Source organism: Aquarana catesbeiana, linkage group LG09, assembly GCF_042186555.1.
Source record: "Aquarana catesbeiana isolate 2022-GZ linkage group LG09, ASM4218655v1, whole genome shotgun sequence".
Lineage (NCBI taxonomy): Eukaryota > Metazoa > Chordata > Amphibia > Anura > Ranidae > Aquarana > Aquarana catesbeiana.
The window spans coordinates 37,030,293-37,042,941 of record NC_133332.1 but is presented as its reverse complement, the minus strand read 5'-3'; the positions used below and the strand labels follow the sequence as shown (position 1 = coordinate 37,042,941).

General features: G+C 44.0%; 1 protein-coding gene across 1 annotated transcript in view; it reads right to left on the bottom strand.

Moving 5' to 3' along the window:
• Positions 1 to 3,311: 3,311 nt before the first annotated feature.
• LOC141108901 (antigen-presenting glycoprotein CD1d-like) overlaps positions 3,312 to 12,649 on the bottom strand; it is a 52,029-nt gene continuing 42,691 nt past the window's right edge. Inside the window, exons 5-6 of the mRNA XM_073600870.1 lie at positions 4,172 to 4,274; positions 3,312 to 3,390 (exon numbers count right to left, since the gene is read on the bottom strand). Of these exons, the coding sequence (XP_073456971.1) occupies positions 3,312 to 3,390; positions 4,172 to 4,274 (182 nt within the window). The remainder of the gene's footprint in view (positions 3,391 to 4,171; positions 4,275 to 12,649) is intronic.

Below are 12,649 nucleotides of genomic sequence, written 5' to 3'. Positions count from 1 at the left end.
CAGCATTTGATGGGCACACTGGCTGCGTTTGATGGGCACAGTGGCAGCGTTTGGCACAGTGGCTGCGTTTGATGGAACACTGGCAGCATTTAATGGGCACAGTGGCAGCGTTTGATGGGCACACTGGCAGCGTTTGATGGGCATAGTGGCAGCATTTGATGGGCATAGTGGCAGAGTTTGGCACAGTGGCTGCAATTGATGGCACAGTGGCTGCGTTTGATGGCACACTGGCAGCATTTAAGTGTCACAGTGGCAGCGTTTGATGGGCACAGTGGCAGCGTTTGATGGGCACACTGGCTGCGTTTGATGGGCACAGTGGCTGCGTTTGATGGGCACAGTGGCAGTGTTTGGCACAGTGGCTGCGTTTGATGGCACACTGGCAGCATTTAAGTGGCACAGTGGCTGCAATTGATGGCACAGTGGCTGCAATTGATGGCACAGTGGCTGCAATTGATGGGCACAGTGGCTGCATTTGATGGGCACAGTGGCTGCATTTGATGATTTTTTTTCAAAAAATGTTTGCGCCCCCCAAAAAATTTTGAGCACCAGCCGCCACTGTTTAGATGTATGTATGCACATTTTATGTATGCACGTTTAATCCTGACACCCTATATGTGTACAATCAGAACTGATTTTTTTTTTCTTGCTCGTTCAAAGTACCAGCAACTAAATGCTGTTCCTCTGAAAAGCGATCCATGCTCAGATCACTTTTCAGAGGCATTTCACAGCTGGTAAAGAGGCAATATGTTGCCTCCTGACCACCTGTTTTAACCCCTTAAAGTGATTGTAAAGGTTTTTTTTTTAAATAACAAACATGTCATACCTTCATTGTGCAGTTAGTTTTGCACAGAGTGGCCCCGAATACCGACTTCTGGGGTCCCTCGGCGGCTCTTGCGGCTCCTCCTCTTATCAGACATCCCCCTAGGAAAAGCGCTGTCCAGGGGTCAGGGGGGCCCTTCATGATTTCTTGCATCGGGACCCTGAAGGTTTTAGTTACGCCACTGTTTTCAATGATATTTAACTATTGTAAATGTAATAAATTGTTGATGTATTAAATCTATATAATTGTAAAGTAGTAGTTTATGGCACCTTTAAAGTCCCATTGTGTTTGAATTATTGATTTCAATAATATTTGGGATGTGGTGCCTTTTGGCTCTAGAGGAAGGGAACTACATGTAATAAGTTGACTTTGATTTTGACATTTTTCCAGAGATTTTAGGAATATGATGGAGCCCAGAAGTTACATGGAGATTTGGTCCATTTTCCTGCAAGTTTGGTAGGAGAAGGGAAGACAGACAGAACCAAAGGCATGGTTTAGGATAAATGAGGATCAAATTCTGTTTCTACAAGAAAGCACAGTCTGGGCATAGGATCCATGAATAACATTTCCATTTCCACATTTCTTCTAACTCCACTTTCTTTGACAAATTGTTCCTTTCCACAGTTCACCAAGCGATGGATGTGTACATCCTAAGGAAAAAAACAGATTTAGCAGCCTTTATAGTAGCTGTCATTATGTATCTAGTCTTGAATCTGGCAGGAGGTCTGTGCAGAGCTGTCAGTGCTCAGGACCAGGGATTTAAATGTTATATTCCGAGCTTCATCATAAAATCATGAACAAGGTCCACACAGTATTCATAACAACCACCAGACCTACAAATATTACCCCAGAAAACACTTGTCATTGTAAAACATTTTCTTCTAGCCAATAAGCCCACCATACTCAGTGGTACCTTAAGAAATACATATAGATATAGAAATCAAAGCTCCTATGTGCACATTGCAGTAAGCAGAACAACATCAAAATCGAGGATGCACTTTTACACCAAAAAAACATATTCCTTATTAAGCCTGGCTGACTTGTTGAACATTTCTTGGCTTTGCCCCCCAACTAACGCTATTCACCCCAGTTGGGCTTAGTCAAAGAGGTAGACCTCCATGAATACAGCTACAACTAAGCCCAATTGGGGTGACTTGGCCACAGACCAGAACTGTTCAGAAAGCCAGCTCAGATGAAAACTTGATGTATTCATAAATCAGGGCCCAGCCTCAATTGCCATGGGGCAATTGGATGTTGTTGCCTATATCACTCTACCTGTGTTGCTACAGCATTGCTGAAAATGAATGTCACCTTACTTTACCATCTTTCTGCCAAAATTGAAGCAAGAAATTGTACAGACCAGTAGATAATGTATCTAAACTATATACAGAGTAAATCTGAGACTTTTTTCAATCAAACCTGTGCTTTGCCCATGCATAGCAAAGTAAAAGAAAGTTCCATTTAAAGGAGGAGTATGAGATTTAAAAAAATAAACATATATACTAATCTCCATGTTAAAGCATGTTTTTTTTTATTTTTAATAAAAACTTATCATACATCCCTCCACTGTGCAGCTAGTTTTGCACAGAGTGGCCAGGAACATCCTCTTCTGTGGTCCCCCGGCAGCTCTCGCGGCTCCTCCCCGCATCAGATAACCCCCTAGGAGAAGTGCTCTCCCCGGGGAATACCTTGCGGGCGAGCTCCCGAACCAATAATTCGGTGTCCATAGCCGCCGAATGTATGACTTGGCCCCGTCCCCGGTGCCCGCGTCATTGCATTTGATTAACAGCAGCGGGAGCCAATGGCTGCACTGCTATCAATCTATCCAATCAGGACACGAGACACTGGCCGGAGCTGGTGTGCTCATTCCCATCATGCAAATTTCAGGGCTCAGGTAAGTATAAGGGGGGCTCGGGGGCGCTGCTGCATTAAAAAATATTTTTTACCTTAATGCATAGAATGCATTAAGGTGAAAAACGGCAAGGGTTTACAACCCCTTTATGTCACTGCTTCGAAGATTTTGGCACGCATTTGCACATGGGTAGTGTAGGGATAGGTCTCCCGTCTGTCAGGTACAGTATAAGCGGCAAGGAAAGGTTCCAGATGAGAAGGGAAAGCTTAGTGCTTGCAAATTCCTTGGACATCTTCCTGTTTGAGTACAAGACGGCCAGGCTGCATTCTGCCCCTCCGGACAGGCACTGTCAGTTCGGCTGATATCTGCTCCACTACACGCTGTTGGCATTTGTGAGTGCTTCGAGTTGGGTTCTCTCCCACCAGGTTTGTTGTCAACTGTTCTGGCATTACTGCAATACAAGTTCTGCCTTTGCCACAATACAAGTTCTACTGATTGCACCTGAACAGTGTGTGAGTTATTACAGCCACACCACTGTTCACCCACCCAAAAGCTGTCAATTAGGCAGTGGGGTGGATCCCAGCAATATTGTCGGGATGCTTCCTGAGCCTAAAGCGGCTTGATTTGGGGGCATGTTGCTCACTCCCACTGGTGCTTGGTGATTGACTCAATGCTGTCATGGGGGTAGACACAATCCTCAGCCTTGTGTAAGCTCCATCTTGAGTGACATGAAAATATTAGTGAATCTGGAATGGGTTAGTAGAAGACTTGGAGTGGAGCTGGGAACAGACTTCAGAGCCAAATAAGTGTAAGTGCACTAAAAAAGTAGTTACGCTTTAAAGAAAAACTTCATGGAAAAAATATAGTAAACAAAAAATTGTATACCATATGCAATTACTTGGAAAACTATATTGTAATTTAATGTAATTAAAAATGATCTTTACTTTTCTGCATCCAGTGTAATTTTCTGTAAAATTCAAAGCAATATGGCAACCTGTAGGTGTTCTGTACAGAACAGAACAGAACAGAACACTGCTAGAAATGTAATTTCCTGCTCATATGATTGGCTCACTGATTTGCTCGGAAGTCCTCACTAAGATAAAATCAAATTTTAGGCACCCCAGCAATAGAAATTTCAGTTTTGGTGAGATATTCCTTCGAGATTAAATACTTTGAAAGGGATGCAGATCCTGAAACTTTCCTCACCAGAGCACTGAAACTGTATTAGGTGATTATTCTGAGCCACATCCTCCCATTCAGAATAAGTCTGCAAAGAACCTGGAGACGCAAACAGCTAGTTCTTCCGAGCTGAAAAAGGTACAAATCTGCTTTAAAGTTTGTTAAAATCCTTTCAATCTGCATAGATGACCCAGAGGGGATTGTTTTTTTTTTCCTCAACAAAAGTGGAGTTACACTTTAAAAAAACATTTGCAGAAATGAATCACACAGCCTAACCCACAAACCTGCACTTGTACTTTTTGTTTGCTCTGTGATCTTACCTGTGCCTCTTACATCGGATCACCAACCAAGACAAGCCAGCAGTGAGGAGAAAGAGTCCAATTAAGATACCTATGATCGCACCTGTTGGAGTTTTTGTTTCCCCTGTGCACAAGAAAACAAAAGAACATGATCTTTAACTGGATTAATTCAGCAGAAGAAATACACAATAAATAATAAAAATAAATACATAGAAAAATATATTTACATTCCTGTATTAGAGATGGGCCAAACACCCCCTGGTTTGTGCCAGAGCTCTCAATAATCGCAAAAGGAGATGAATATTGAGCCCTAGTGAAGTCTATGGGACCCAAACTGGAAAAATCAAAAGTGCGTAGGGCTTAGATGCAAGTTATTGGGCATACAAAGGGTATAGGGGTCCGGGTATGGCCCTGGGAGACATGTACCAATGAAAAAATTTTTGTAAAAAACATTATTTTTAAACGAGCAGTGATTTATTGATGCTTAAAATTAAAGATTAAAAATGAAAAAATCCTTTAAATATAGTGCCTGGGTTGTCCCCTTAGTCTGCCTGTAAAGTGGTACATCTGTGCTGTGTATATAACCTGCTGCAGCAACTTTGACATTTATAAAGGCAAAAAAATGACAAGCTTTCTTTATTTTATAAACAATGCCTTTGGGAGCCAGTCTGTATGATGAAGCCACAATTTTTTGCATTCGGATCAAGATTAGAGATTTTTTTGGTTAAATTCTGGTGTCTGTTTTGCAGACTTTAGAAGTAACATGTGCGGAAAAATTGGGCTTTGGGTGTTGGTGGTGCCTTCACACCCTATAGAGGAACTGTTGATGAATCAAGTAATGCCTGTGCATTGTCAAGGAGCAAGTGGCTGACGCTGTGTTCAAATAACTCAGCTGGCTCCTCCATGTATGATGCTGGGGCTTTGGCAGGAATAGCTGTGGTCAAGGAGGCAGGTTTTGCCACCCTGGCAGCTGCGATGGACTGCGCAGTAGTCTCTGCTTGGGTGACAGAGGATGAGGAGGATGAGGATGGTTTAGTAAGCCAGTCCATTCCCTCCTCTGCATGCTGTGGCTGGATAGCACGAGGAACATCACTAAAGAGAGAAAATTATGCCCTGCCCGAGGACAGACCATGTCCACCCTTGCCTTTGGACACATACTCATACAGTGCCATGGGAATATATGCCTCTCCTTAATGGCCTCCCAGACATGATGGGGGGCTTATTATCAAAATGTAATAGAGACAGGGAAATGTGTACTTGGATTGACTTTATTCAATGGAAAGTGGTGTTTGGTGCACTTTAACTTGAGTACTCACTACACAGACACACTCCACTGACACACTTTAATATACTGCAGTAAAAGTGCACTAACGCACTTCAATTTACTGCAGTAAACATGCACTAAAGCACTTCATTTTACTGCAGTAAACGTGCACTAACGCACTTCAATATACTGGAGTAAACGTGCACCAACGCACTTTAATATACTGCAGTAACAGTGCAATAATGCACCTCAATATACTGCAGTAAATGTGCACTAACGCACTTCAATATACTGCAGTAAACGTGCACTAATGCACTTCAATATACTGTAGCAACAGTGTAATAATGCAGGGCGTGGCCAAGACAGGCATGTGAGAAGATGTGTGTCTCACAGCTCCTCCACAGCACAGTAAATTGATCCTCTCCCAGCAGTAATTTGAAGCTGAGAAACGGCTTTCCAGCTGGCTACCGATCGGGGCAACACTCCGGACCACCCGCCGGCCCTTTGTACCCGGGGTAAAACAAAGAAAAAAGAGGATTTCATGCAGTCGGAAATCCAAGATGGCACCGCCGCGGCCCAGGCACAGTGCACGCCGAGAGGAGCGGAGACTTTTAAGGGGGATCACAACAAAAAGCTGCAGAAGACACAGGGTAAGGAGCAACAATGGGACATGCTTTATTATGCCCAAAAACTGGGGGGCCCCCATGATCAGGAGGCTAGAGGAAGCCCTGCTCAGCACCGCATGATAGCACAGGGCTCAGCTATACAGGGCCCACAGTGCCATGAGGCAGGAGAGAAGGAGGGACATGGAGAGCAGAATCATGCAGCTATGCACTCTCTTACACAGTTTACAGACACTGACGCTGAGGAAGCTGAGATTTTAAGAACGGTGCATGTCTGCACAGCCTCTGTAAACACTCTCAAGGAGCAGTTTGGGGGATTGAGAGAAGATGTCTCCTTGCTGCGACAGGATTTGCAAAAAATCCGGGAACGTACAACCGCAGTTGAAAGCAGGGTGAGCGAGGTTGAAGAAAACTACCCCCAGTTGCTCGGGAGGCCCACGCAGCACATCAGCTCGCTGAGGATACTAACAATAGAGCAGATGACATCGAAAACCGTCTGAGATGGAATAATGTCCGCATTGTTGGATTACCGGAGAAAACAGAGGGGAGAGACCCCACCACCTTTATTGAGGGATGGCTGCAAGAGATATTTGGGAAGGAGGCCTTTTCCCCGTTCTTTACTGTTGAGAGGGCTCATCGCACACCGGGTCGTCCGCCACAACCAGGCGCCCCCCCAGACCAATCCTGGCCCGTCTCCTACACTACTGAGACAGGGAGGCGGTGCTGAGACAAGCCAGGCAGAAAGCTAATGTGCAGGTGAATGGAGTTCGTGTATCCTTCTACCCGGACTTTTCTGCGGAGGTACAGCGACGCCGGGCCAAGTTCTCTGATGTGAAAAGGCGTTTACGATCATTGCAGCTCCCTTATGCCATGCTGTACCCTGCTAAGCTGAGGGTTACTGCCAATCGTCAAACCCACTTTTTTTAATCTGCTCAGGATGCTGCTCTTTGGCTGGATCGCAATGAGCAGGCTCTACGCCACAGAGGTGGAGAGGAAGATGGAGATTAGTTTGGTCGTAGCTGCAGCAAGTCGCTATGTTGATCAATGGATATATTAGATGTGCCGGCTGGTTCTATTTGGAAGGCTCACATTATGTTCACTTTTTGCCCCCTTTTGTTACCCCCCCCCCTTCCTTTCCCCTTTTTTTTGTTGCCTTTTTATCTGCCAATTGTTCAGTTTTTTGGCATACAGTGCTAACGTCTGTTTTGATCCTGGCAGATAAACATTAGGACTGAAGGGGTAACATGCGCTTTGTTCTGCTGGGAGGCGTAATATTACCATGTGAACTTTGAGATATCTTGTAAAGCTGCAAAAATGCGATTTTTTTCATGAGAAATGTGGAAACAAAATGCTTGATCAGTTTTTGATCCACGTTGGATCATCGGGGCTTGTCCTGTTGACAGCCTGGACAAATGTTTGGTTTATATGTTTAACCCTTTACACCCACAGGCTTCAATTGAAGGACATTAGACTCTGGACTTGGTACTCAGCTAATTATGACATGTTTGGTGCGCCTAAATTATGGCTTACAGTCAACATTTGGAGTGGCAGGGAAACCCGGCTGATATTAGATGGGCTCAATATCCCTATAGGGGAAGATTTCAATGTGGTATATTTAATGTATGGTTCGATTTCGCTATATTGTTTTATAGGCACCCTACTCTTCCTGGATATCATGTTCCCTAATGGCTAGGGTCCACGTGATGTCTTGGAACATCAGGAGGCTAGGTTCCCCGCTTAAACGCATGATGATCTCCACTTGCCTGAAATAGTTTCACCCAGCCATATTGTGTTTCCAGGAGGAAAAAATTTGACTTTCGGAAACAAAAAACTGCTTAAGGTATTCCTGGGTGGGGAAGATATATCATTCCACACACACCTCCTTTTCCAGGGGGGTGAGTGTGTTGGTAAACAATGCCATAGATTTCCAGGAATTTGACACATGCATAGACTCAGAAGGGAGATATATTTTCTTGCACTGTCGCATAGGATCGCTACACTGTATTTTGGCATGTATATACATTCCTCCTCCCTTTTCGGCGGAGGTATTGCGGAAGCTGCTGACATATGGTGAACAGGCCGGACTTGCCGTTATTGATTGTTGGAGATTTCAACTGCTGGTTGAGTCCCTCCATGGACAGGCACCCCAGTGTTAGGGGGTCTGCCTCATTGAGGGAATCACCATTGCTTAGACTACTAAATGAGGTGGGCTGGGTGGATATATGGAGACACAGGAATCCTTCGGAGAAACAGTTTTCCTGTTTCTCCAAAACTCGTGGGACGCTTTCCAGAATTGACCTAGCAATTTGTGACTCTGCCATGCTCCCATCCGTTTCGGAGGTGATATACAAACCACGCAGTGTGTCTGACCGCTCCCATTTGGTGATTAGTTTGATAGTGGCTCCACTGTCAGGGTTGCCTAGGGCACCCTGGAAATTCAATGCCTTCTGGCTAAAGTTATTTACATCCCCGGTGGAGATGGAGAGGAGCATGCGAGAATTTCTGGCTGGGCAGGAGTTTCAGGACTCCCCTTTAATTCAATGGGAGGCGTTTAAAGTTCATCTGAGGGGTTTACTAATTACAGAAATCACTAAAGTTAAGAGAAACTCTTCAGAGCACAGAGAGGAACTTTAAAAGATGGTGCAGGATTTGGAGGAAAAATTTATTCAGGATCCCACTGACTCTGCCAGGGAGTCGTGGAAGTCGGCTCAATCAGCTTATGAGCGACTTCTGTCGTCCACGGCAGAGAAGAAAAGATTTTTTTCCAAGGCAGCTTTCTTTGAGGAAGGGGAAACCACGGGTCGTCTTTTAGCTAAAATAGCAAACTCACAACAGCGGTCCCCGGTGATAGGGGCAATTAGAACAAAGGAGGGGAAGATAGTGAGTTCCCCTGATCTGATACTACAGAAAGTGGCAGGATTATCGCTCGCAGTTCCTCTGAGATTGTGATGCTACATACGGTAAAGCGAGATTCGGTGCCGTCGGCACTTGAGTCTCTAGCCTTTGGAAAACCAAATAAGGTATACCCGACCTACAATCTTATCCAGAAAATCTGGAACAAAATTAGATACTTGCAGGGGGTGAGAGGATACACTGACTTTAGCCCGATATGGTCAAACGGGACTTACCCTGAAATAGCGCAATAACAGCATGGAGCACTATGGAAGAAATATGGGGTTGTATATATTAGAGATATTTTTCAGAACGGTATTTTGCTATCTTTTGAGGCTCTCCAGGAAAGACACGGCTTGCCATCCAATATGAGGTTGTACTATATGCAACTAAAACATGCGGTGAAGGCTCAGAGCATTGCTTCAGAGTGGTCCCTTTCACCTACACCGCTATTTAACTTAGTCCTGAGAGCTACTAATACAAAAGGTTTTATCTCACAATGCTATAATATGCTCCTGCAGGGCCCCGTGAAAATGATGGAGAAGTGGGAGAGAGATGTGGGACAGATAGATGAGGACCAATGGGAGGAGATCTTACAAGCAGTGCCCACGAGTTCACTTAATGTATCGCAAAGGTTAACACAACTGTATCTTATTTTTAGAGTGTACTATACCCCACACAGACTGCACCAAATGGGTCTTAGAGACACCCTGACGTGCACTAGATGCAAAAGAGACCATGGAGATCTGATTCATCTTCTGTGGCGGTGTCCGAAGCTTCATCCCTATTGGGGTGAGGTGTGGATACCATTAATAGGGTGTTCCAGATCTCTTTGCCTACCAACCCAAAACACTGTTTACTAAATGTGCTTGAAGTATTTGAATGGGAAGAAAGTGTTAGACTAGCAGTTACTAGGCTTCTATTGATAGCACGTAAGATGATAATGGTACATTGGATATCAGAGGACCCTCCCACAGTCAAGGAGTGGATAGCGGCAGTAGGGAACATGATCAGAATGGAGAAAATTGTATACCAGCACAGGGGGTGCACCCGAAAGTTTGAGAAGCTCTGGGGACCGTGGCTAGATGTACCGGGACTAGTCCCGGTGGACCTGGTGATGGAGAGATTATTGGGTATTAATGCTGGCTAAATGTTTTTGAATATACTATTGATTAGACTGATGAGCCGCACTTTGAATATTGATTCTGCTATAATGTATTGAGAATTCCTAAACTATGCAATGTAACTGAGTACTGTTGAAGCCTGGACTTGTATAATTGTTTATGTTGAACAAAATAAAGTTGTTTTTGGATATAAAAAAAAGTGTAATAATGCACCTCAATATACTATAGTAAAAGTGCGCTAAGGCACTTAAATATGAGCTATGATTAAGCACCAGATTTAGGTGTGAAACATGTCAGTGATCCTTGTAGTTCACCACCATTGCTGTATGGTCTATGTTTTTATCTACCAATAAAAGAGATTGCGTTGAAGTGCGACCATCCAGACACTTTTTTTCTTCCTATGCTCCTGTTTGCAGCAGGGCCTGCACCCATCTACGTGTAGAGGTAGCGGAGAAGCAGGGCAGGTGATGTAGTCCTTGAGCTGTGCTATATATGTTTAACGCACTTTAATATACTGCAGTAAAACTGTCATGACATTCTACACTGATACACTTCAATTCACTGCAGGTAACCTGCCCTGAAACACTAAACTGACACTACAGTAAAAATGAATGGTCGCACTACACTCATGCTGCACTATCACTATATTCACCCTACACTAACACTCTACACTCACAATAGCACACTATAGCACACTAACTCACTCCAATATCACACTGCAAATGGCTGATCTGGGAAGGAACCTTTTATAGTGTGGGGTGGGTCTATGTGCCATGAGCCATAATGGGTACAGTCATCATTACTTTCTCCAAGCATGGCTCTGACAGTGCTCTCTGCCCTGATTGGGCAAATTATTCATTGCTTCAGCCAACCAGGGCTTCCAATGCAGTGTGCAGTGCACACTGCATTGTGGGATGCTTGGCGGGCCAAACAAACGGTCGAACACCCCGACAATTTGGGTGTTCGCTGAACGGGCAAACAGCCAATGTTAGGCCCAAACTCATGCTCGGGTCGAACCATTCGCCCAAAACTATTCTGTATCAGGGCCTAGACTTTGTGTGATTAGGCCTCATAGCCAAATCATGAAGTGGTACCTCCGTCTCTCCAATCATTAGCTAAACCAATTCCTAATTGCTCTCATTGCAATCATATAGAGGTCCCCAAATTTGATATCAATTCAACTCATTTAAATATATTTGCCAAATGTTGTTTCCTGCATAAATCACTATGTAGCCAGGTAGCTATGGGTCCCCTGTGATCATGGATAACCATCCATATTCCCTTCACATACGTTCCTGGAAAAAGCTCTAGCATACTGAGTACTGCAGCAAGCACCAGCTGGAGAATGGTGCAATGTTTTGGAGTCACGCAGGACCCATTCATCAGGCATGTGAAAGAGTGAAGCAATTGTGCAAAATGTTTAAATAAAACATTCACCAATCAGAGACAAGCAAGGTAGTGAATAAATATATAATCAGAGCAGATATGTGAAAAATAAAGTAAACTATTATATAAATAATCAATGGCCAATAATATTCGGCCTAATGTGATTGCTGCCAACACTAGTTAGAGCATGTCCACCAGTGACTCTATAATTTACAAATAAATGACACAATATAAGTGTAGCGCAACCATAAAATAATCGTGATGACTCAAAACATTAATGATAATAGTTCAAAACATAAGTCCATGTGCATCCGTGTCATAAAAAATCTGCACAATAAATTTCTATTCCTCCTATGTGTTAACTCCACATGATAGTTCAAATTGATCCAGTGCATTCAGTGACCACTACCAATAGACAAATTGCCTGCTAACCTACCAGCAATGACCCTATTACAGAGTCAAATTCGCCTAATAAGATGTATTTTGGGATGATTGTGGGATACTTCTGTAGAGAAAACCTGTAATTCCTCTTTCACACACTCAATCATCCGTGTATCACCATAAAAACAAAATGGAAAACCATAGTGCTCTCTGCTACAAATAATTTATTAAAACTGAACAATGGGATTAAAAACACTCACATAGCTACATGAATAACAAGCATATCATCAGCTCACCAGGTTGATACAAAAGTGCAAAATGTCCTGGGTAACGGTTCCTCCCACCTGTACACGTTACGCCCTCTATAGGGCTTCTTCAGCAAGTCGCAAGGAGCCACCCACCCCTAGACATGGTATGCCATTATAAGTACCGCCAAAAGGCCAGTAAACCAAAACATAGCTCATAGGGATATGCGTTGACATGTGTAAATGAACCTTATAAAACATATGTGCTTAAAGGATATGTAAAGGTTCATTTAAAAAAACAAACATGTCATACTTACCTCCTCTGTGCAGTTGGTTTTGCACAGAGCAGCCCCGATCCTCCTCTTCTGGGGTTCCTCAGAAGCGCTCCTGGCTCCTCCTCTTCTCAAGTGCCCCATTGGAGAGCCGCTCTCCCTCTGGGCACTCATACGGGCGCGCCCCTGTATCCTGCTGCTGCGTCCATTGACACAGACAGCAGGACTTGGCCCCGCCCCCAGCTCCTGCATCATTGGATTTGGTTGACAGCAGCAGGAGCCAATGGCTGTGCTGCTATCAATCTATCCAAT